The sequence below is a fragment of the Lagenorhynchus albirostris genome, chromosome 14 (genome assembly GCF_949774975.1).
Source record: "Lagenorhynchus albirostris chromosome 14, mLagAlb1.1, whole genome shotgun sequence".
Classification (NCBI taxonomy): domain Eukaryota; kingdom Metazoa; phylum Chordata; class Mammalia; order Artiodactyla; family Delphinidae; genus Lagenorhynchus; species Lagenorhynchus albirostris.
The window spans coordinates 85352908-85379120 of record NC_083108.1 but is presented as its reverse complement, the minus strand read 5'-3'; the positions used below and the strand labels follow the sequence as shown (position 1 = coordinate 85379120).

Below are 26213 nucleotides of genomic sequence, written 5' to 3'. Positions count from 1 at the left end.
TTCACACATCTTCCACCTGCTAACTCTATTCTGTACCCTTTCATTGCAATAAACTGTAACCGTGAGCATAACAGCGTTGATGAGTTCTGGGAGTTCTTCTAGTGAATCAAAACTTGAGGGTGGTCTTGAGGAACCCCCCAAACTGCAGGGAGGTAAAGGTATTCTAAGGAAAGACCCGGTATGGGAAAACCAGGTCTTTCATTAGAGACTTGAAAATGCCGTTTGTGAACAGAAAGTTCACAGGGAAAAAGAAATTACTCTCAAACATATGGGAAAAGGTTCAACTTGACTCCATAGTATCACAAGTATAGATTAGAAGCAGATTGAGATATTATGTTTTAACCTAGCAGGTTGGCACAAATCCCAAAGCATGGCAACACGCTGTGTTGGTGAGGCTGAGGGAAAGCAGACGCTCCTACGTAGATGGTGAAAGCGTAAACTGATACAAGCTCCATATGGATTAGTTTGGCAATGTTCGTCAAAATGACAAATGCACATACCTTTGACCCATCTACTCTATCACTGTGAATATATCCCACCCATATATGTGCAAATGCAGGAATACATGTACACAAGAGTATTCACTGCTGCATTGCAAAAGATTGAATGGTGATAGCAAAAGATTGAAACCAGCCCATATGTCTAACAAGGAACTGGTTGGATAAATTACATTATACTATCCAATAAAGTATATAAGCACACACCGTGCATCTGAAAAAAAAAAAAGGAAAGAGAAAAATGTGTACTGATATAGACAGAGACACATTTCAGTGAAAAAAAAAGCAAGTTACAGAACAGTATGTATAACAGACAACTATTTTTATGAAAAAGTGGGGAAAGTATGAATATATTTTGTATTTGCTTCTGCTTGCATAAAGATGCTCTGTAATAATACACAATTAATTAATGAAATAATGACCTGTTTGGGGTGAAAGGACGAAGGGGAACAGGGATATTATTTTTGTACCATGTAAATGTTTTGCTAATTTAAGGGGTTAGATTTTAAAACAGAAAAAATACTGCTTAGGGCTTCCCTGGTGGCACAGTGGTTAGGAATCCGCTTGCCAGTTCAGGGAACATGGGTTCGATCCCTGGTCTGGGAAGATCCCACACACCGCGGAGCCACTAAGCCCATGTACCACAACTACTGAGGCTGCACTCTAGAGCCTGAGAGCCACTACTGCTGAGCCTGTGAGCCACAACTGCTGAAGCCCACGCACCTAGAGCCCATGCTCCACAACAAGAGAAGCCACAATAATGAGAAGCCCGCGCACCACAACGAAGAGCAGCCCCTGCTCGCCACAACTAGAGAAAGCCTGAGCGCAGCAACAAAGACCCAATGCAGCCGAAAATAAATAAATAAATAAATTAACTAATTAGAAAAAACAGGAACCTACTGAATAGCACAGGGAACTCTATTCAATACTCTGTAGTGACCTAGATGGGAAAAGAATCTAAAAAAGAGTGGCTATATGTATGTAAATAACTGACTGACTTTGCTGGACAGCAGAAATGAACACAACAACATTGTAAATCAACTATATCCAATTTTAAAAATTTTAGAAAAATGAAAGAGGCAAGGATCTAGAAAAGAAATTTGGTTTAGAAATAAAAAAACTATTTGACTTGAAAAATAAATAAAGGGAGGCACAAGGAATCCATACGTTGCTAAAATTCATGGAACTCTACACAAAAAGGAAGCCAGTTTTAGTTTTGTCCATTTTTAAGAATTAAATTTAAACATCATCACTCTTGCACAAACGCTATCCCGACTACCCAGGCACCATGAGAGGGAAGCTAGGGTGCCCTTTAAGGAGAGGAATTTCCTAGTCACAAGGTATCACATCTTTACTTTTAATATTTTCTGCCAAACTGCACTCCAGAGTGGCTATACCTGTGGGATTTTCTTAAGGTCAACATAGCCCTAGAGATGTTTCCTACCATGGAGTCGATGGAAAACCTCCACACAGAATTGAAAATCCATATCCTAGGAATCTTACGATGTCCCCAATCTATATTCCAAACCGCTGTCCTTTCTTTTCACTGGTGTAAATTCACAGCACAGGAACAGGGTGGGAGATAAAGCAGTAAAAGGGAACTCGAGCAGAAGTTTTAAAACTCACATACCTACAGGGAGCGGAAATTAATAACGATCATAATGATAAGGACAGCAAACACTCACCTAGAGCGTTCAAGGTGCCAAGCCCTGGACAAATCATAAGTCATAAGCTACTGGATTCTCACAACAAACCTGCATCGTAAGTTACCTTCATATTCCCATTTTACAGATGAGGAAACCGAGGCCTAAAGAGATTGAGAAGTATACCTGCTATTTCAGCTACAAAATGGCACATCCGGGGCTCAGTTCAAAGCAGTCTGGCTGCAGAAGGAGGACCTTAAACGTGTGCAGTCAGCCAGGAGCTAGAATCCTGACATTCCAGTGTGATCCAGTTTGGTTTTCAACGCTGCAGCTGACCACAGGAGTCAGAACCAAGCGGCGAGGACGCAAGCACGCATCCCCCAGAAGCAGCAGCTGAGAGTCACCACAGCACACTCGGCATCAACAGACGTCTCATTTTCTGGAAAGAGGCCAAAATTGGGATTTCTTTATGAAATGTCCCAATTTTAAAGTACTGACTCAGTTTGGCTTTAAAAACGGTATAGATCACATTACCACCTCTGAGTTAGAACTAGTTAAGACAATATGATGCTTGAAAAGGTTGACCCCAACGTGGCCAGCATCGTTGTGGTTCTTTTATATCCAGCCTGAAGAGCCCATCCAAGTTCACTCTGTTTTGTTTATCTATTATTGCATAACAAAACCACACCAAATGTCAGTGACTTGGAATGAAAGTGGATGGCTTATTTTTTACTATTATGTATTGTTATTATTAATTGTAATATATGATACAGTTTATGAATTATAATTTATTGTAATGATTTGTTAATTATTATAATTGTTGCTCCGGAACCTGTGGCCCGGCTGACCTAAGCCACGCTCGCTGACTGTGGCTGGGCTCGCCCACGTATCTGTGGTCAGCTGCGGGCCGGATGGTCTAGGGCGGCCTCAGCTGGAATGGCTCTTCTCTGTCCCACCAAGGCTCTCATCCTCCAGCAGGCTAGCCTGGGCTTATTTACACAGCGGTTCTGCAGGTTTCTAAGAAAACGATCAGAAGCATGCAACACTTCTTGGGTCCAGACTCAGGACTCATAAGACACTGGTTCTGTTGCATTCTATTGGCCAAAGCAAGTCAAAAGGCCAGACTGATTCCCACCCAGGGGTAGGAAAACAGACTCTTGATGAGGATGGGCAAGACACTGGGGTCAACTTTGCAGCCCTCTCACCTCCTCCTTCAGGGCTCCTCTCCTAAACCATTGCTGATTGTTTTAATGAAAGACAGTGTGGAAAAACAACAAGTAGCCTATTAAAGGGCTTCCCTGGTGGTCCAGTGGTTAAGACTCTGAGCTTCCACTGCAGGGGGCATGGGTTCAATCCCTGGTTGGGGAACTAAAATCCTGCATACTGCACAGTACGGCCAAAAAATAAAAAATAAATAAAAATCTAAAAAAAGAAGAGCTGGGCTTCCCTGGTGGCACAGTGGTTGGGAGTCCGTCTGCCGATGCAGGGGACGTGGGTTCGTGCCCCGGTCCGGGAAGATCCCACATGCCGCGGAGCGGCTAGGCCTGTGAGCCATGGCCGCTGAGCCTGCGCGTCCGGAGCCTGTGCTCCGCAACGGGAGAGGTCACAGCGGTGGGAGGCCCGTGTACAGCAAAAAAAAAAAAAAAAAAAAAAAAGAAGAGCTGTTAAGTGAAATGGTTTATTGACACGTGATAAATTCCGGCTGTTCAGGCCCAGTTTTAATCTTTGCTCCTATTCCCAGGGAAATAGTCTTCTAAGGAAGCTGAAATTAGAAGCCCGACACCATTGGAGTTAATTCTATAGATAGCACTCCTTGAAAATAATGAAAAAAGTGAATAGGCTTAACTAAAATACAATTTCAGTAATGTATTAACACCATAACCCTCCAGGGAAAGCTTTTACTACCTTCTGCCTAGAATGTGCAGATTTATATTAATGTAATAAAACAGGACCTGAAACAAAGGAAGAACTATATAAGTACAAGCTATCACTATTATCACTCATAAATTCCACAGAATCTTACTAAGAACCTACTTAGTTCAAGATGGCACAAATGTGCATTGTAGTGAGACAGGCTGGGAGCTGGGACACTTTGCTGCAGTGCCTGCCCCTAGACAAATGTCTCCTCAAGCAATAAAATACAAAGAAGTTATAAGGGACTAAAAATAACTGCGTGCATTCACAGTTGGGGCAAGTTATGGACAACAAGATACAAAAAGACCAAAACAAAAGAAACCCAACCGTCGCTTCTGAAGAGCTGGGAGCAGAAACAGGGTACTGCGCATGCGCCCTGCACACAACACCACAAAGGGGGGGCAGACTTCTTAAGCCATCCCTCTGGCCTGACCCCTGGACACACCCCTACCCTCACTCCATATAAGGAACGGGCTCGCCCTGCCTCGGGGAGCCAGCAAGGGAACCTGTCACTGGTTCTCACTCCCCCCTGCTGCAGCAAGGGCCCCAGCAAAGCCTTGCCTGAATTTCTTCTCTGGCCTCTGATCTATTTGTGTTGACTGGGGAAGGCCCAGAACCCTGGTCAGTATCAGTAGGATTTAATCAATGTTCTCTGAGTAGTAATTAGCTGATCACTTTACCACCTGATTCTCAAAATGACACATGCATAGGACGTACCTGGAATAAACGGATTTGCAGAAGCCAGGAATGTGGATTGATCAAATTAGCTCTATGTTTTCTGTCCCCACCCCCAACTCTCAATTTAGATGTTGTAGTAAATGGAATATGACCCACCCCCAACCAGAAGAAGTCCACAACCTAATCCGTGGAGCCTGTGGATTTGTGACCTTTAATAGCAAAGGAGACTTTGCAGGTATGATTCAGTTAAGGGTCCTGAGACGGGGAGAAGCTCCTAGATCATCCAGGTGGGTTCGTCACAAATTCTTACAAGAGGGAAACAGAAGAGTCATAGTGAGAGATGTGAGGACAGAAGCAGAGGGCAGAGAGTGAGATTTGAAGATATTATGCTGTGGGCTTTGAAGATGGAGGAAGGGGCCATGAGCCCCCCCCCATGCTATATGCACCCCCATGTTTATTGCAGCTTTATTTACAATAGCCAAGATATGCAAGCAACCTAAGTGTCCATCGCTAGATGCATAGGTCAAGAAGGTGTGAGATACACACACACACACACACACACACACACACACACACACACACACAATGGAAGACTACTCCACCATAAAATGATGAAATCTTACCATTTGATACAACATGGATGGACCTTGAGGGCATTGTGCTAAGTGAAATAAGTCAGATGGAGAAAGACAAATACCATATGATTTCACTCATGTGCGGACTATAAAAGGAAAGGAAAAGAAAAGGGAAAGAAACAAACCAAACAAAAACAAACACACAGATACAGAGAACAGAGTAGTAGTTGTCAGAGGGGAAGGGGCGGGGTAGGGGAGGGCAAAATGGGCAAAGGGGGTCAACGGTATGGTGACAGATGGAAACTAAACTTTTTGTCTATTGAGTAACTCCCCGGTTTCTCTCTTTTCAGGATCTTATTTCCCCAGCCAGGGATTGAACCCAGGCCCCCTGCAGTGAAAGCACCAAGTCCTAACTGCTGGACCACCAGGGAATTCCTGGAAACTAAACTTTTGGTGGTGAGTACTCTGCAGCGTATACAGAAGTGAAAATATAATGTTGTACACGGGAAACGTATATAATGTTATAAACAGTGTGACCTCGATAAAGTGTTACAAATTCAAAAACAAAAAAAACCCGCCTTGATTCCTAGGGAAATTCAAACATATTTTAAAAATTATTTATTTATTTGTTTGGCTGCACCAGGTCTTAGTTGCGGCACGTGGGATCTCGTTCCCCGACCAGGGATCAAACCCGGGCCCCCTGCATTGGGAGTGTGGAGTCTCAATCCCTGGACCACCAGGGAAGTCCCCCTTCAAATGTATTTTTAAAAGGTCTGTTTAAAAGACATAGTAGGCGGCATCCATGTAACATTTCCATTTCATATTGAATCCAAAGAGAGGAGAAGAAAGATAGCTTCTATAAGCCGATGGGCAACATTTCTCTGTGAAAGTCTTAGAGATACGTGTGCATGTGTGTGCATGTATGGGCATGTTTGCACACATAAATTTCAATGGATCACTTAACGTTCGATTAAAGTGACTGCTTCTCATTTTATTTCCCCAGGGCCCCAGTAATAATTTGGGCCTTTCTGTGGCACAAGTAATCTCTGAAAATGGTTTAGACCCCATCAGATGTCAGCTAATGCTTGATTAAATTAAGCTTAAACGATAAAATAACCTTTATCTAGAAGGGTGATTACGCAAATCAAAGATGTGTCATGTAAAGGGATAGAAATGACATTGGTTCCCGTCTCCCTAAAGGCTTGGTAGGTCTAGAAATAGGTCCTTATGCCCGGGAATGTGAGGCATGTGGCCCTCTAGAAGATAGCCCCCTGTGAGGGTAGTATGCTTGCCCTTCTTGGTTCATGGCCAAATTCCCCAATGTCTACAACAGTGTCTGATCCATAATGAATGGTCAAAGGTTATTTGTTGAGTGAACAGATAATGGATAAATGCGTGAACCCCATTCACGGCAAACCTGGATGAGATCAGAATGGATTGTAGTTGAAGGCATGGAGATAATAACCAAGTGTCCATCGTGAAAGAACAAATCATGAGAAGACACACTCACAAATCAATTAAGAGGGAAGTGGTAAATAAGGGCTCTGAACAGCGTGCTTCAAGAAGTTTGCCCTGACCGTGCAGTTGGGCACCCAGATAGAGCTGTTGATTTTCTAACGACTGGCTTCTATCCAACCCAAAAGAATAGAAGAAAGAGGAATACTTTCCAGAATGATGAAATTACACTGGACAGCTTAATGAAAAAGTCTTGGTTCCCACTGAGGCATTAAATGGTTCGTTTCCACATGGAAGCCTCCATGGCTTGTGACAAGCTCTTGACAAACTGTTTCTTTATTTTTTCATGGAAGTGTTATGGGCGATAAAGATTAACCGAAAAGATTTTCCCCAACTGCAGCCTTGTTGTTTGAGCTTCACTGCTCACCAGTGAAGACTCAGCCAGGGGCAGAACAAGAAAGTCCAGAGATGGACGATGCTTCCCCATCCAGTGATAATGAGGTATTAATTATATGCTTCTGAGCTGATCTGTGCTATAACCTGCTCATACAGAAAGGGGGCTAGTTTCTTTTTTCCAGCGTAGTTCACCACCACTGCCTTCTACCAGGAAAAATAAAGCCCCTTCTTTGGAGGTTTTCAAATTCTAATAACTGAGGTTATGAAATAATGAGAGATTAGCTCTGCGAGCTCAGAAATCATCCACGTTTGGCTAATTCGTCACTCCTGGGCTGGTCATTAAATCTCGAGGTGACTCTGGCCACCTTTGAATTGCAGCTGGCATCCTGAATGCCTGCAGTGAATCCACTGAGCACACTTGCTACCAAATGTCAAGATTTCACAGGGTAGGGTCTTAGGTGGACTTGACACACGCTGACAATCTGACAGTCACAGAACGGTTAATTTCAATTAGGTTAATTTCAACATTGGCCATACTGATCCTTTACACACCACCCCAGAGTTAACTGTAAAGTTGACTTCAATTCTCCTCCTTAAACCTTCTCAGGGGCTTCCCTGGTGGCACAGTAGTTAAGAATCTGCCTACCAATGCAAGGGACATCGGTTCGAGCCCTGGCCCGGGAAGATCCCACATGCCGCAGAGCAACTAAGCCCGTGCGCCACAACTACTGAGCCTGAGTTCTAGGGCCTGCGAGCCACAACTGCTGAGCCCACGTGCCACAACTACTGAAGCCTGTGTGCCTACAGCCCGTGCTCCGCAACAAGAGAGGCCACGACAATGAGAAGCCTGCGCACAGCAACAAAGAGTAGCCCCTGCTTGCCGCAACTAGAGAAACCCCGCACAGCAGCAAAGACCCAATGCAGCCAAAGAAAAAAACACCAAAGAAAAAAAAAACACCAAAAAGAAAAAAAAAAAAAACCTTCTCAGATTAAAGTCAGGTGCTGGTCTGGGTATGAAATAAACATTTCCACTTTCAGCCCTAGGGCACCGTATTTGAAGTGTGTCCTTCCTCTGCGTCCAACTCCCCCTTCGCTATCATTTTATTAACTACTTCCAAGAAGACTGAAATACAGCCTTAAGCCAGAGGCCCATGAAATACTTAAATGAAACATAGTTTTTGTTCTCGATGAAGATTTTTAAGACTCTTTCTTGAAGAGATAGCTCCAGTGAGACATCTAAGAAAAAGAGGGAACGATGCCCTTCATTTCATGTCGTGGCCTCAGCTAGTTTGTTCCAGAAATCACATGTTACCATCTCATATTAAGGTTTGGATCTAATGGGAACTCCAGACATAGTCACTGAGGGATGCAGATGTCAGGGCTTAGCGATGATTTTTCCTGCTTCATCTCTTTTATTATTTAAAAAAATATCATTTTTAACCTACAAAAATAACATATGGTCAGTTTGGGAAACTTGAAGGCCACAGAAAAAACACATAAGAAAATAAATGTTAACCCTAACCTCATCACCCAAATACATGTGTGTGAACTATTCCAGGTTCTGGGTTATGCACATATGTGTGTAAGTTTTAATAAAACTGAGATCATACTCCACATACTAGGGTGCCTATGTTTCCTTGTCAAGTCATATCATTTATACTATAATTTCTAAAGGCTGCACACTAGTCCATGTAAAACCTATACAATAACTTCATTAACCAATCCGTTATTTCTGAATATTTGCATTGTTTGAAATCATTGGCCATTATAATTAACACTGCGATGGACTTACCTTTCATATAAGCTTTTAATCATCCCTGATTGTGTCTTTGGGATAAACTGCTGAAGGTGAAATTGCCAGGTCAAAGGTTATATTTATGTATTTCGTTCTATATATACATATATATAAAACATCATGTATTTTGTAAATACAATATATTGTATGTGTAATTGTAGATGATTTTTTAGTCTTAACTATAGATAATTTTTATTACAATTAATAAAATACATAAATAATAATTTATATTTGTGTATTTGGTTATATCTAAATAATTTTAGATACAAGGACTTCCCTGGCAGTCCAGTGGTTAAGACTCTGTGCTTCCAATGCAGGGGGTGTGGGTTCGATCCTTGGTCAGGGAACTAAGATCCCACATGCTGCAGGGCATGGCCAAAAAAAAAAAAAAATTATAGATACAATTTACCTTTAATTATAGATAATTATAAATTATAATTAATGAAATTAATAGGATAATTTTATTTTTAATTATAATTTTAATTTTTATTATTTATATATTTACAAATACATATAATTTTAGAACTAGTTATAAATTTATAAAATATTTAATTTATAAATGAAAATGAATTAAATATATACTTATGTATGGATTTAAGTAAATATTTAAGTATACATATATTAAAAATATATATTTACTGCTAGTGGCAGGAAGGAATCAGTACAGTGTTATTTCAGTGAGATGCTGTTCTGTGCACTCTGTGTGTATACATTTATCTACATATATAGGTATACACACACATACAGAAAACCAAATAGTCCTAAAGAAAGTTTACACCCATTCCACTCCCAGGATAAGCACACGACAGTTGGATGATTTTTTAAAGTGCTCACATCTTTAGTGGGGGCTTTGATGCTCTCCCTTCTTCCATGGGACCGCCTCCTGATTCCACATGATCTCGCGGGATCTGGTGTCAAATGCCCCGCCCTCCACCCACATTCCCAGAAGGTCGCCTGTGTCTGTGCAGGAGACCACGTACACTGCACAACTCCGGAGCGTGCCACACACATTATGGTCTATAAAAACAGAGGCCCTGTATTGGCTTATACCTGGGTGGTCTTAAATTGGCTAAAAATTACACATGGTGGTGGAGTGGGTTGAATTGGGCCCCCAAAGATATGCCCACCTGGAACCTTGGAACATGATACTATTTTTTTTTTTTTTTTTTTGGTGGTATGTGGACCTCTCACTGTTGTGGACTCTCCCGTCGCGGAGCACAGTCTCCGGACGCGCAGGCTCAACGGCCAAGGCTCACGGGCCCAGCCGCTCCGCGGCATGTGGGATCTTCCCGGACCGGGGCACGAACCCGTGTCCCCTGCATCGGCAGGCGGACTCTCAACCACTGCGCCACCAGGGAAGCCGGAACATGATACTATTGGACCAAGCATCTCTGCAAATGTAATTGAGGTGAGATCCCAAGATAAGATCACCCTGGATTAGGGTGAGCCCGAAATCCAACGAGTGTCCTTTTAGAAGACAGAAAAGAAGACACAGTATATCAGTCTGTTCAAGCTGCCAAAATAAAATACCAGATGGGGTGGCTAACACCACAGACATTTATTTTCTTGGTTCTGGAGGCTGGGAGTCCAAAGTGAAGGAAGCACCAGGGTTGGTCTCCGGGGAGACCGTGCTTCCCGGCCTACAGACGGCTGCCTTCTTGCTGTATCCTCATGTGGCCTTTCCTCTGGGCATGGGGGGAGCAAAAGAGGTCTCTGGTAGCTCTTCTTTTCCTTATTCGGACACCAGTCCTATTGGAATAGGGCCCCATTCTAATGATTTTATTTTTTCTTAATTATCTCCCTAAAGGCCTTACCTTCAATATACAGTCACATTTAGAGTTAGGGCTTCAACATATGAATTGGATACAATTCAGTTCATAACATAGAGAAAATGCCCTGGGAAGACGGAGGCAGAGCTGGGAGTGATGCTGCCACAAGCCAGGGAACCTCAGGAGCCACGAAGGCTTGGCTCAAGCTTAGAGCTTTTAAACTTGACCTTTCGGTGCCCTGTATTAACGACCCTCCAGACTTCCAAGCAGCCTCGTTCAGGAGCAGCACGCAGGTAACTGTAAGAAGTCACTGAAATCCAACTCAGACCGACAGAAGCAAAACAGAATTTATTTTAAAGATAAAGGGTGTCACTTTAAACCAAAGGACAAGAAACACAGAACAACCAGATTGTGGAAAATGAACGCCTTAAACTCTCTTTCTCTCTCTGTCTCTCTCTCCTCATTCCACATTCTGCTTGCATTTTTTCTCTCTTTCCATCTCAAAATTCTCAGGGGAAGATTCTGATTGCCTATCTTGGATTGAATGTTCGTTCCTGGACCAACTAATTGTAACCAGCATTAAGAGTTCGGAGGAGGAGATTGTGTGTGTGTGTGTGTGTGTGTGTGTGTGTGTGTGTGTGTGTGTGTGTGTGTGTGTGTGTGTGTGTGTGTGTGTGTGTGTGTGTGTGTGTGTGTAACTGATTAGGACTCAGACGTGTTACAAATCTGAACATTTATATATTTAAAATAATTTTTGTCAAATTGCAATGCAAATGATTTAGAGAAGCCAACCACAATAACTACACTTTTACCTGGTCCTATTTTATAATTCTTAGAATTTCACTGACTGCATAGACAATCAATTCCTCATGTCCTTTAAACTGGCTTTGATTTCCCACCGATTCCCTCATTAATGTGTTAAATGAAGCCTGACATAGTCTCATGTGTAGAATTATGTTTTTAACACCTTGAAAATTCTATTTGTGATATTACCCATGCCCGTGGGTTAGGGGTCGCAAGGCTAGTATGATTATTAGAGAGTTGTGCAAATGGGAGTGGGTAACTGCAAAACACCCAACTCAATACAAATTCACCTGCGTGTATTGGGTTGTCATCAGTAAAGGTGGGGAAGGAAGCCCCAGCAGAGAGAGTTAAAGGATGGGGTGGGCATCTGGGGAATTCTTTCTCATTTCCTGCACAGGTGGGCCAGTAGCAGGGATCTGACTTCACCCTGACAACTAAAAAGTGTCACTTGCACTATTTACAGTAGCCAGGACATGGAAACAACCAAAGTGTCCACTGACAGATAAATGGATAAAGATGTGGTACATATATGCAATGGAATACTACTCAGCCATAAAAAAGAATGAAATAATGCCATTTGCAGCAACACAGATGGACCTTGAGATTATCATACTGAGTGAAGTAAGTCAGGAAGAAAAAGACAAATACCATATGATATCGCTTACGTGTGGAATCTAAAATATGACATAAATGAACTTCCACAAAACAGAAACAGACCCACAGAGATAGAGAACAGACTTGTGGTTGCCAAGGGGGAGGGATAAATTAGGAGTTTGGGATTAGCAGATACAAACTACTATACATAAAATAGATAAATGACAAGGTCCTACTGTAGAGCACAGGGAACTATATTCAATATCCTGTAATAAACCATAATGGAAAAGAAAAAAACTGTCACTCGCCCTCTGGCTCTACAACGATGAAGACACTGGCCACTGCAGGCGCGGACCTTCAACACCCCCTGAAAGGGGTTCAGGGTGGAGATCAGGAAGGAGGCCCTTGGTGCTCTGGGAAAAACTGGCAGAACAGGCCTTCAGATAGTTTCAGGAGAAGATTTTATGAGTCTAATTTCTTGCATCTTCTCATGTCTAGAAAAGCACTGAAATCCTTCATGATAACGTCAGCTCCTCGTGACGAGCAGCCACCTTCTGCCAAGATGTGTGCTCGACGCACGCATCCCTTCACCAAAGTCACATATCTACTGACTTCTTCCCACCCCCACCCCCACCCCCCCGCCACCTCTTTGGAGCAGGTTCTCGGAGCTATCTGAGATGCTGTCTCCTGGGCTACAGTCCTCATTCTGCCCCAAATAAAACTCAACTCACAACTCTCACACTGTGCATTTTTTTAGTTGACAACTCCATCTCTTTTTCTGACTAGGAGTTCAGAAAGATTTTGCCTCCCTAAGACATATCGGATGATATTTACATTCTCTCAAGCAAGAACAGTTGGGACTAAATGTGGAAAGTTGTACGTGGACGATGCAACTCTCTCAAGCCATGTATCCAAGTGTGGGAAAGATCAGATGTCTTCTTTCTGGAAGTGTCACAGGTTGAGGTCCCCAGGAACCAGACCCTGAGATGGAGACTGTCGTGGAAGAAAAGGAAAAGAAGTGTCTGGAAACACAGAGCTGCAATGCTCATCCAAAGAAGGACTCAGCCCCACGGAGTTGTCCAAGGTAGGACGAGAAGGTTGGGCCTCCACAACCCACATCAGATGATCCCTGGACTCAGGGGGCCCTCCAGGAAGGAAGCTCTCTAACTTGGGCCATCACCAGACAGGGCTGAGAGCAAGAAGTCCTCCCTCCGGATGGACAGTATGAAGGACATATCCCAGCATCTGCTGTAGCAGCTTAACTTAGATGCCATCAGGCTCTCATTCTGCTGGACAAAAGAAAGACCCAACCGCTCACTTCCGGGTTAAGTTGTCATGTCAGCATTTCCTCTGCCTCTTTTTTTTTTCTTTTGAAAAGGCTTTATTAAAACTTTATAATTTAATTTAATTCAGGGACTTCCCTGGCGGTCCAGTGGTTCAGGTTCCACGCTTCTACTGAAGGCGGTGCGGATTCAATCCCTGATGGGGTAACTAAGATCCCGCATATGGCGTGCCACGGCCAAAAAGAGAGAAAAAAAAAATCTGCAATTTTATTTAATTCACCAAGTAGTTTCTGAGTACATGCTTTCAGCCACACACTGTGCAATGTCCTAGGGAAGAGACATGAATGAAAAATTGGTCTTCTCAAGGCATGATCGATTTAAAAATAACTTATAATATAAGGTGATAAGGACCATAATGGAATTAAGTACAAGAACCAGAGATAATACGGAGGAAGACATAAGAATTGCACCTGATAAAGGAGGATGGAGTAGGGAAGCTTTACAGAAAAGTTGGTTTCCTCTTTCATCCTCAGCATCTAGAACAGTATTACGAGTACTTTTCACAGGCAAGTTAAGGTCGAGTTTTATGGATGTATTAGTTTCCTATGGAGGCTATAACACATCACCACAAACCAGGTGCCTTAAGATATCCTCTGCCTCTTTATGCCTCTCTTTCCTCATCTGTATAATGTGAATCATAAATATACTTGTTTCTTAGGCTTATTGTGCAGATTAAATCCACAGAAAGCACTCAGAATCATGGCTGACCCATGGTGAGCTCTCCGTAGCATTTGGTATTATTATTATTATTATTATTATTATTACTTTGCGGTACGGGGGCCTGTCACTGCTGTGGCCTCTCCCGTTGCGGAGCACAGGCTCCGGACGCGCAGGCCCAGCGGCCATGGCTCACGGGCCCAGCCGCTCCGCGGCATGTGGGATCTTCCCGGACCGGGACACGAACCCGTGTCCCCTGCACCGGCAGGCGGACTCTCAACCACTGCGCCACCAGGGAAGCCCGGTATTATTATTACTATTAGCTTGCATATCAGGTTTAAACACAACCATTTCAGGGTTCCCCCTTCCCCTTCCTTTCTCCCCCGGGGCCCTGACACTGAAATATGGTATTTTAACCCTATTTCTAGTGTTACCGAGTTCAAGCACGCTCTGCGCACCGCACGACGGGCTGATGAATCGGAGATGAGGTGCTGAGGCAGGGAATACGACTTTATTCGGAAAGCTGGCAGACCGAAAAGACGGCAGACTAGTGTCTCCGAAAAAACATCTCATCTGGGTCCGGCTGCCAGTTTCTTTTATAGAATCAGAGAGGGAGAGGCGGTGAGGAAGTAAAGTAAAAGGGCCACCAGTCTTGCAAAACATCTCCTGGAATGGCCAGCCTCGGGGAGGGGATGTGTTAGTTTCTTCTTTTCTGCAGCCGTTCCCAAGCGGGCAGGGTTCCCTGAGGCAGGCCGTTATGTACCATTATAACAGTAAAAGCAGCCAGTGAAAGGTTACAATGAAAAGATACAGTGAAAGAGAGACAGATCCAGCGCGGAGTCCGATTTCTCTCTTCCCGGTTACACTTGCTTCTGTAAACGTGATGCTTTCACGTCTGCCCTGCAGGCACGAGCAGGACATGCCTTGTTCGGGACACCCCAGTGATGCGCCTGCGTCACCTTGCCTCGACCTCCTGCCCCCGCATCGTGCTCCCCACTCCTGGGGAGGGGTCCTCGGCCAGGAGCATTATTTCAAATGCAAACCAACCAATCCAGAGCCACGCCCCAAATCACCTGTCTTGTGGGCTTCTCACACTCAGGGCCACTGTGCCCATCCTACTCCCCAGGGGCCGAGTCCCTGAGAAGCAGAGGCAGTCCCTGTGCCCTAGAGCACCTGCAAGTATTCACGCTAGCCCAGCCCAGGGCCGCGCACCCTGCTCGGCACGCTCCTTCCCGTGGAATCCGCGATAAAGGCTCCCTCTGTCTCCTCATGGACCCTGGGGCTTCCCTGTGGGGTCCTCAACGCACAGTGCGCCCCTCCTCTTGGGAACTGTGAGTAAAAAGACTGTCTTTGAAATGGCAGCTGATTTGTTGCATCGCTACACCTCAAATTTTCCACGAACACTCTGTGTTTTAGAACAGGGGGCTTCCCCTCCAGCTCCGAGACCACTGCGGGGCAGGATGCAGCTCTGGGGCCCACCACCGGCCAAAGCTCCGCGAGGGGAGGGGTCTTCGTGCCCTGGTTACCAGGTCCCTGCATTTAGTTCACCCCCAGGCGGGGCGGAGGCGGGGAAGGAGGGCAGGTGCATCCTGTTCCACGTGTACCTAGGCTCCAGGCTTTTCTCCCAACACTTCCCCCGCAACCCCCAAAGCCCTAGCCTGGGCCGACTTCCCGGGCCCAGGTGTCTTGACTCCCCCGCTATTTTCTTTCCAATCTGATAATGAAAGCACAGACACTATGCCTCAGGCCCTTCGGGACTTTGCTTCTGATACACTGTCCAGACCTTGTCTTTCGACTGGCAGAACGTTTCTCTCTCTCTCAAAAACCCCTGCTTTGCAATTCAAAAGCCTTGGTTTTCAAGACGGTTGTTTTCTCCCTCCTGAAATTCAAAAGGCTTCTTAGCAACTCAACAGCAAGAATTTGACTCTTTCGCATCTGAATTTGGTCAGGCAATGCCCATCTCCACGCCCAAATGCAATAAGCTCAAAATGGTCTAATTTTCATAAAGAATGAACGCACATCTGTGTGTGCGCATGCAAAAAACACATACTTAGTTAATATATTAGTATATTATTCTGCCTCCAAAAAATAGAAAAGAAGTTTGCATAAAGGCAGTATCATAGCTTATGAGGTTATCCGGTGAACAGCTGTTTCCAGGCTACTAGAAAAAACACTCTAAAAACAACAAAATCTTATTTGTTTTAAGACCTATTGATCAAGATTCCATCTCGGTGCTACTTATCAACAAAGAACAATTCTTCTATGTAATTCATTCAAAATAAACGCGCTGATATTAAAACTTAAGTGAGGAGAAAAACGCTTTTTCCTCTTCCCCCTTTGGTTCAGTGGCTCGGATCCTGCAAATCTGAATGACAAAAGACAGATGAACAGGAGGAAAAGGCTCATAGAAATGAAATGAAAACCCTACAGAGGTGCTCAGACCTGGAGACTTATATACCCTTTAAACAAAGGGCAAGATATTTGTGGAGAAGTGACAAGACAAAGGAAGAGGGTTTTGAGATTCTAGGGGCAATGAATTGTGGGAAGGTAAATAGACGGGGAAACGAATGGAAGATGTTAGTTAGTAACGTTTGTTTGTGCAGGCCCATCTGGGTACTGACTTTAGCTCAAAATAATCTGTATGCCAAAGTCACACATTTAGGGGTCGCATATTCTGCTCCTTTTCAGTTCCCTTTGACTTGGGTTGAACACTTGTCTAACTCGCGTGCAAACCAGATTCCTTAGAGTCTAGCTGACAACTAACTGCGTGGAATATGGAGATAGTCCATATCTCCAACTTGTAGTGCTAGAGAGAGAGACAAGGAGAGAAAGGGGGGAGACAGAGAGAGAGAAAGAGAGGGAGAGAGATAATGAGAGAGAGGGAGAGAGAGAATGAGAGAGAGAGAGAAGAGGGGGGAGAATGAGAAAGAAAGAGAATGCGGGGGGCAGAGGAGAATGATGGGGAGGGAGAGAGAGAGAGAGAGAGAGAGAGAGAGGAGAAAATGCTCTAAGCAGCCCAGCTGAGTATGCTTCCTGGCTCCATCCCTTTCCAGCCCCGTGACTCAGGACCAGTTTCATAGCCTCGGTTTCCTCACCTGTTAAGTCACCGGGCTGGTGCGAGGACTGAGATACTGCAGATAAGGCACTGTCAAATAAGAAGCAAATCCTGACTTAGTAAAGAGGAATTTTACTGGAAAGGATTCTTGAGGATTTCTCGCAAAAGAGAGGACCCTCTGACGATAACATTTGCAAAAGCATCTCGTGGGTTTAGGCAAAGTGGGTTTTTATTTTCTAGGGAGAGTACACAAGGCTAGAGAGGGCCGGGTGTGGGGAAGCGGGATGATGGCAGAAGGCTGTGTCCTGAGGCCAGCCTATTGAGGGTGGTGGCTCTGATGGATGGGCTGTCTGCTGGCTCAGGCTGAGGCTGGACCAGAACCTGGGGAAGGAGAGGTACACACGGGCGCATCCCTGAGTTCATCTAAGTCATGTGGGGCAGGGAAGTCCTTTGCAGTAAACCATTTCCCTGAACATAAGCATGTGGGAGCATTTCTTTTTTTTTTAGCATTTCTTAACTTTTGCTGTTTTTCAGGAACACAGGGCTCGGCTGAAGTTGCATGGCGCACTGTGCCCAGCACACAGAGAGGGTCCAATTAATGTTTGTGATTACTGACAGAATTGGAGTAATGACACCATTTGAAGTCATAAACGCAGCTGCTTTTTCAAGCACTTTGTGTATTTCCATCGTTTATATACCCCCTGAGCCTCTAAATGCATTTAGACATTGGAAGAGACAGGATAGAAAAGTACAGGATGTAACAGAGAAGAGCAAGCCTGACGCATGTTGGATCTATTCCTTTAGCTTCAACCCCCGTGTTCTGTTGCCTGTGCTGAGTCCGTGCTGGCTCTGCACTTTTTGTAAAAGAATGTTGCCTGGAGCCTGAAATATACAGGAGAGCTCATTCTCAAGGCCCTGACCTTTAAAGGTATAACACTTTTCTACCCATATAGAGATAAAAAGTTGCAGAACAAGAATAACATTTGTCTTGTCGGAGGTTTGTAGGAACATGGTGACCTGACCTAGGTGGACAGATGCAAGAACAGAGGATTCCAGCACCAAGAAGTTCCCAACCACCAGCCACACCCCTCCCCTTTTAGTATAAAACAAGCCTGAATCCTAACTCAGGGAACATGGCTCTATGGGACACTAGTCCACTGTCTTCTCCATCTGCTGGCTTTTCGAATAAAGTTGATTTTCCTTGTCCTACACCTCCTCTCTTGATTTACTGACCCGTTGTACAGCGAGCAGTATGAGGTTAGACTCGGTAACAGAGAGGAAACCCATCTTAGCCAGCGGAAATCTAGCAGATCTGTAGACTCTGTGAGCTGTTTTTCCAACTATTTCTAAAATGGAGGAATTTGCACCAAATACCAAGTCAGAAAGCTAGTCTCCTACTATTACTTTGTGCCTCACTCTCTGGCTTCTTGCAAATGTCTGGTTATTAACCTTTTTGATTTGGGGGAAATACTTAGCATATTTTTGTATTAGATGCAAAGAAGAAAATCCACTTTGAAGCATGACTCTCCTTACAGCTGAGGCTTTTCTGAAGATGGTAGAACGAGTTCAAGGGCTTCTACTGAGAAAGGTATCATGATGTTCATTTTTTTGTTTTTCTTTTGTAATTTAGCAGAATTGTGTAATTTGGGGGGAAGATATTTCTCTCAGCCTGGATTTTCAAGGACTATTAATGAGTTTGAAGAAAGAAGTACATTGTAAAATAATCTCTTTAAAATAGATTGTGGCCACAGATGAAGATGAAGTTATTTTTTAAGATCCCCCTGCCACACACACACACACACACACACACACACACACACACACACACACACAACCTTTTTTTGTATTCATTTTTTACCAGAAGTTCCTTTAGAGTCTAATAAAATTCTCTTAGAAATTAGCTGTAGCGCCTTGGTTGTGGTTTTCATTCCAACTTTTGGGGTGTAACTGCCCCGTGGGTCATGTTCTCACTGACTTTTGATCCTGACCCCTTCCTGAGGGTTGGCTCCACGCTCGCTGACTGCTTGTAGCAGGCATCCATCCATGTCCGTGGGAACAGTTAAGCCCACTAGGAAGAGACCCCCCATGAGGGCAAAGAGTGTTCACTGCTGTATCTACACCAGGGAGCAGTGCCTGCCTCAACTGCTGCAAGAAATACTGGTGAAAGCTATGGAAGCAACCTGAGTGACCGTCCACAGATGAATGGATAAAGAAGAGTGGTACATGTATACGACGGAATACTACTCAGCCGTAAGAAAGAATGAAATTTTGTCATTTGCAGCTACATGGATGGACTTGGAGGGCATTATGCTAAGTGAAATAAGTCAGACAGAGACAAATACTGTACGATATCACTTATATGTGGTCTCTAAAAAATACAACAACCTAGTGCATGTAACAAAAAGAAGCAGACTCACAGATAAAGAGAACAAACTAGTGGGTACCAGTGGGGAGAGGGAAGGGGGAGGGGCAATACAGGGGTAGGAGATGAAGAGGTGCAAACTACTAGGTATGAGATAAGCTATGAGGATATATTGTGCAGCACAGGGAATATAGGCAATATTTTATAATAACTATAAATGGAGGATAACCTTTAAAAATTGTGAATCACTCTATTGTACACCTATAACATATAATATTGTACATTAACTATACTTCAATGGGGAAAAAAAGAAATACTGGCTGAATGAATGGATGAATGGTTAGATAGATACCATGAAAAGGGAATGGAACAAACCTCCCTGGGAAACAGGGAGTGCTTCTAGGGATTCAGTTCTATATATAAAATGAGAACCATCTCATAACCAGACATTCAGAGGGTGACGTTCTTCAACCTCCCTCCCTGGTTCTAACACTTGCCTGTGCCCGTGACTTAATGGGCAGGGCTGTAAATACACAACCGAAAATGCCAGACTTGTGGGGAGTCTTTGCAGATAATTTTGACCATGCAAAATTTTTGTTCTAAACACTGAACCGAAACACGATGCATGTTGGAACTTCATAACACCTTGTGTTTTTCTTTTTCATATAAATTTATTTATTTTTATCAATTACAATTTATTTATTTATTTTTTGGCTGCACCACGCGGCATGCAGGATCTTAGTTCCCAGCCAGAGTTGGAACCCGGGCCACAGCAGTGAAAGCGCAGAGTCCTAACCGCCGGACCGCCAGGGAAGTCCCAGCATCTTGTTTTTCAATGCAAATTCTTGCTTTGTTTCAGTCAAACTCTGGCTCATGGATCATTTCAGAAACGATTTCTACAGTATTTCCCAAGACCTTCCGACAGGAGCAGCGGTGTGCTTAATCATTCAGGGTAACCGGAGGAACACCCGGTGGAAAGACCAGGATTATGTAGATGGCGTCAGTACACTTCATTTTATTGTGTCTTCCGGGGCTGTGTTTCACCTAACACAGAGAAACACTGTAGGAGATTTAGATGGGAGCCTGTGTACTCTTAGACTCTTGAATTTTTAAGTGACGAGCTGCAGGGGTTGGGGTAATAATGGATACGTGGCCCTGGCTGAGGGCTTGTATACAAATGGGATCTTGGGGAGAAAGAGGTGGGCTGTGTTGGGATGGCCTTCAAGGCTTAATGAAAGCCTTGTGGAAGGCCCTTTTCTTGGCATTAAAAGGTCTTCAGTGATTAGTAAACGGTAGAATGGCTGTAACGACTGCAGAGTCTAAAACCAGTTTTTCACAGTGGCTACTGCACTACGAGCTGTTCAAATGGACATTCTCCCCCTCCCTCCCTCCCTCCCTCCCTCCCGCCCTCCCTCTCTCCCTCCCTCCCGCCCTCCCTCCCTCCCTCTCTCTCTCCCCCCTCTCTCCCTCCCTCCCTCCCTCCCTCTCCCCCTCCCTCCCTCCCTCCCTCTCTCCCTCTCTCCCTCCCTCCCTCTCTCCCTCCCTCTCTCTCTCCCTCCTTCCCTCCCTCCCTCTCTCCCTCCCTCCCTCCCTCCCTCCCTCCCTCTCTCCCTCCCTCCCTCTCTCCCTCCCTCCCTCCCTCCCTCTCTCCCTCCCTCCCTCCCTCCCTCCCTCTCTCTCTCTCTCTCTCCTTTTTTTTTTTTATACTTTAAATATTTCACTCCAATCTCATCTTGTTTGCATGGTTCCGTAACAGAAGTCAGATATAATCCTTATACTTTTTCCTCTTTAAGTGAAGTGGGTTTTGTTACCTCTGACTTCTTTCAGGAATTTTCTTTATCTTTGACCTTCTGTAGTTTGAATATGATAACCCTAGGTGTATATTTTTCTGGCATTTACCCTGCTTGGTGATCTCTGAGTTTCCTGAATCTGTGGTTTGGTGTCTGACATTGATCTTGAGAACTCTCAGTCATTATTGTTTTCAAATATTTCTTCTGCTTCCTTCTCTCTTTCTTTTCCTTCTGGTGTTCTCATTATGCACACTATACTTTTTGAAACTGTCCCATAGTTCTAGGATGGTCTGCTTTGGTCTTTCATCCCCTTCTCTTTTATTAATAGACCCTTGTTTTTTAACTAGGCACATGGCTGCTGAGAGAAAAGCCTGCAGTCTAAGCTTCCCTTGCAACTGGGTGTGGGCATGGTATGTACTCAGAAACAGGAATTGTCCTGAAAGGGAGGAAATAAATCTTTGCTCCCGCCTTGCATCTTCCTTCAGTCTGGAATTCAGGCATGGTGGTGGAGCCTGGGCAGCCACCTTACGCCATGAGGTAGAGATGGCCACATACTGAGGACGGAGGGGTCTGAGTCCCTGACCCCGGGAAACACCATCTGTGCTTTGTTAATCTCTTTACTTGACAGAAGAAGATGTCTTCATCTTCTGCTTCAGCCACCGTTGTTTTGGATTTTCTGTCAGCCGTACCCAAGTGTTAATCCTAATTAATACCCTCCCATCCAGTGTCGAGTTGGCCCCTCTTAGTGACTGTTCCATGTTCAAAGTGTTTAAATGCCAACACAATGTAAATCAAGTGAAAAGTAAAATCGCAAACCTTGCAGAAAATGCAGGATTTCCCTGAAATTGATGAAAAGGATTTTGGAGAATTACTTGAAATCCAGGCAAATGAGGCTCTGACAGGACGGAACCAGATAACGAGTGACTGTAAGTAAGCATGATGACAGGGCAGACGCTGCAAAAGAAAACTTCAACATCAAAGGAAGAAGAGAAGCTCTGGGGAATATTGATGAAATCCCCGTGGATGGTTTTGTTTACTTGTTGGTGCGAAGTATTTCTTGGCCCTGCGCTTCGAGTTTCAATTCTACCTGCAGAAATAAATCTTAGTAAACATGAGACCAATGTAACCTATCTTCTTAATGCTGGGATTCATTTCTGAATACAGAGTCACAATCCAACTTTTTCTTTGATGGTCCTTCTTTTCTATGAAATTCTGGTCCGTATTCAAGAGGGGGGTTTCCGGTCAGTAGCGGTGCATGGTGGCTGCACGTTGGATCAGGGAAGCTTTAGGTCTGGGTACCTCCGACCCCAAGACTCTGATGTAATTGGTCTGAGATGCAGCCCGAGCATCGGGAGTTTTAAAAGCCGAGGCTGGGAACTGCGGCTTTACTAAGTGGCCTCCCTGGTGAGGGTTGGCTCTGGGTGGGGAGGACTTCCTGTGTGTCATTCCACATCAGTCCCCGGACTCTCCAAGGGGAGATTGGGTCAGAAAGGGGAAGGGAGGCTGAGGCATGCGGAGAGCCAAGTGAAAAAGGGAGGGAAGGAGGAAGAAGACAAGAGCTAGCTTTCAGCATCTCATGAGGGCTGCAGTAAGCGAACTGCGAGGTCAAGTACCAGGCAGCTTCAAGGGAAGAGTTTACGCAGCTGTGCTAACTACTGTTACCGAGGATGACACAGAAGTGCAATGAACCCTTGAAGCCACAATGCCGGCTGAGGGTGCAAACGATTCCCACATCCCATCCGTAACTGATGGTGAGACCAGCTAGCAGCACATTCTAGGTCTGCTGGCTGCGCCAGGCATCAGGCCGGACCGCCTGTTCCCACGTGCACGGAGAGCCTGCTTTTGGAAACCTGAAGATACCCGATAAACCTTGCAGATCAAAACGATGCTGTTGTATTTAACTTCGCTGTGAGAGTGTGGGGAAAGCGTGAGGAGGGTTCTTCCAGCAGAAGCCGTAAGCCAGGTGTGAACACCGCCTCTTTGCTAGATGACACCATGCTATATGAAATGCATCTTCCCTCCACGTGTGAAGGTTATAGTATCTTAGTTCTATCTGGAAATGGATTGTTGCCGTCCTCCACACCTGTACATCAGCAAATTGGAAACTATACACAAAATGTTTAAACATAAAGTTGACTGACTATGAAACTGAGAGCGTCTAGAACATTTATAAGAAAAGCATTTTTTTTTTTACGTCTATACTTTGGTATTAAAATAGCAATTGCATTTCATTTATTTATTTATTTATTTATTTTGCGGTACGCGGGCCCCCCTCACTGTTGTGGCCTCTCCCATTGCGGAGCACAGGCTCCGGACGCGGAGGCTCAGCGGCCATGGCTCACGGGCCCAGCCGCTCCATGGCATGTGGGATCTTCCCGGACCGGGGCACGAACCCATGTCCCCTGCATCGGCAGGCGGACTCTCAACCACCGCGCCACCAGGGAAGCCCAGCAATTGCATTTTAAACCCCTCTTAATGAGATGCTCCAGTGTATCTTCTTTTGAAGTGCGGGGACTAGAGGCTGTGGAGGGTCTGTTTCTGGCAGGACAAGGCTCACAAAAGAAACACACCGGGGCTCTTTCTCTAGAGTGGATGGTGACACTTTATTCATTTAAAACCAACACGCCCTTCCCCAAAGGGCGTGCAGCACGTGTGAGTGTTTCTATACAGACACGACTGAACGAAGCTGAGGCTCACTGGAGCGAAGCACCTACCATGTCATTCAACCAGGACGAGAGCGGAGCTTCCCGACCACCAGCATTTTATCAACAGCAGCATCAATGGCTGGTACCCGGGACAACACGCACGCGGCCTTTCCTTAGGCTGGCATCACTGATTCCAGACTCAGACGGAGCTGTCCACCTGGAGTTTGGACTCTGTTTCTCCCTCCCTCTCTTCGCTATGGCCACAGGGGAGCCCCGACCCTAGTGACCCTCAGATGCCAGAAAAGGGGGGACTGTGAGGGGTACTGTTAGCAGGACAGCAAATCCTGGGTGCCAGGAGCATCTTCGGGTTCCAGGTAACTGCCTTTGGGAAGGGATCCTGTTCTGAGATTGAGGCGTAGAACGACTCAGGAAGGGACATGGTACAGAATCCATAAACGTGCTGTTCTTATCCCCAAGTCATTAGAGTTTAAGACGTTCGGTCTGAGGCTTACTCTTTTAAAAACAAGATGTAGGTTTGGTCGTTCACAAAAATAGGATGGTTGGAAAGAAAAGAGTCCAAGATGTCGTGAAGTCTGAGGCAAAGATGATGTGGATCCCTCCTCCCCACTCCAGGGCCTGCAGGTATTGGAACAAACACTAAGGAAACGCTTCTTCTGACGGGCTCGGAGCCACCTTCATCTCCTCCTTCTGGACCAGGTTGTTTCCTCACCTCGCACGAGAAACGGAGCATTTCGCCCCCAGTTGTTGTCATGGAACGTCCATGAGAAAGCAGGGATTTCAGGATCCAACAGAGGCAAGTACCGCCACCAAGGAGAACAAGCAAAGGGTTTGGGGAATGCAGCACCGGTGCAGCCGGGACGTCCTTACGGTGATGACGACACTTGGTTAAACTCGCCTCGTGATGGATAAGGTCAAGGGGACCCGAGTGCCGGTTCTGCGATGGGCTGGAGGCTGGTGACCAGATCGACACTCATCCTTGGGTCCCTGATGCTGGGTCCCTGATGCTGAACCCAAAGAGCCAGACTCCAGTATTTTCCAGGCCATGGGCGATAATGGGCTTTGTTCCAACTGGTCTTTTCAACCCAAATTCAACCAGGAGGCGGGTGGAGCCTATGGGGGGAGCAGGGGTTGGCCTGCTTATGTAGAGCACTACCCGCTCTTTCAGTTACATGACTGATTAGGTCAACTCATGCACAGCACTGTTTCCAGTGTTTAGAGCCTGGGGGCCCAGCCGCACATCTGTCAGGGCCCCAGATTGGCTTCAGGGTCTGTACCCATTATAATCACTGCCAGTGACCCTCTCAGCCAACATGTCTGATTTTTGCTTTTGCTCTTTGAACAGACAGTGATGGGTGACAGGTCATCAGAAGACAGGGGAGAGGGGCCTACCCTTCCCTGTGACGGCTTACAGATAAGCCCCTACGGTCCCTAGAAGTCCTAAAGCAGCTAATCAAACTCTCTCCCTGATGCCCCTTAAAACCAGTTTCCCTGCCCCAATTAGTACTGCATCTCCGTGAGGACTGATCAGGAAACACATCTGGGCTGTTACCTGGAAGCACAGAGAGGTTCTGGATGAATCGTCTTATGACAAATAATCTACGGTTCCAATGAACCCGGCTTGATTCCGACTGGACGGCCCCTCTGCCCAGAGCCCTGCCCCTGCGTGTCTGCCCAGGGCTGAGCATCTCACGGCACCGGGCACGCCCTTAGTCCTCACTGCTTCCCTCCAGCATCCTGACCAGGTGCCCATAGGTGTTTCTCTCCACCTGCCACGAATGGTACATTCTCACATACTCCCTTCCGTTGGCCACGATTTGTTTTTCTAACGCCGGCTCGCCCCCCAGTCTCTTTGCCAGCCGAACAAACTCCTGCAAAGAAGGGGGTGGAGGAGAAAGAGAGGTAAGTAGCTGGTGAAGGGGGGTTGCAAACGCACCCCAAAGCCCGCGTCTGCCTTTGCTCCTGGTCCGTCCTTTGCCCGCCTACCGTATTCTGGAGGAAAGGGCCTTCCGGAAGGATGCGCGTTAACGCAAACATTGGGACTAAGAAATTACACACACACACGTGCGAGGGTGAACATCGTGGAAAAATACTGTAGTCATCGATTATGCTTCCCCATCTTTCTTCCCTAGATTGCTCAAAGCTACTGTTTCTCACAGTAACTGAGTCCTTACAGTGACTCCACAGTTAGATCCACAGTTTCTTCCCTCCTTTGTATCAGCT

At 45.3% G+C, this 26213-nt stretch overlaps 1 protein-coding gene across 3 annotated transcripts in view; it reads right to left on the bottom strand.

Moving 5' to 3' along the window:
* The window catches only part of GLT1D1 (glycosyltransferase 1 domain containing 1), a 138113-nt gene that overhangs the window by 25499 nt on the left and 86401 nt on the right, over positions 1 to 26213 (bottom strand). Inside the window, exon 12 of one of the 3 annotated variants that reach the window (XM_060120791.1) lies at positions 2098 to 2127. The exons of 1 other annotated variant lie outside the window; for it this stretch is intronic. In XM_060120791.1, coding sequence (XP_059976774.1) covers positions 2113 to 2127 — 15 coding nt within the window. In that variant the 3' untranslated portion in view covers positions 2098 to 2112. Of the gene's footprint in view, positions 1 to 2097; positions 2128 to 24806; positions 25862 to 26213 lie in introns of those variants that run through there. One more of the 3 variants, XM_060120790.1, reaches the window with a different exon arrangement.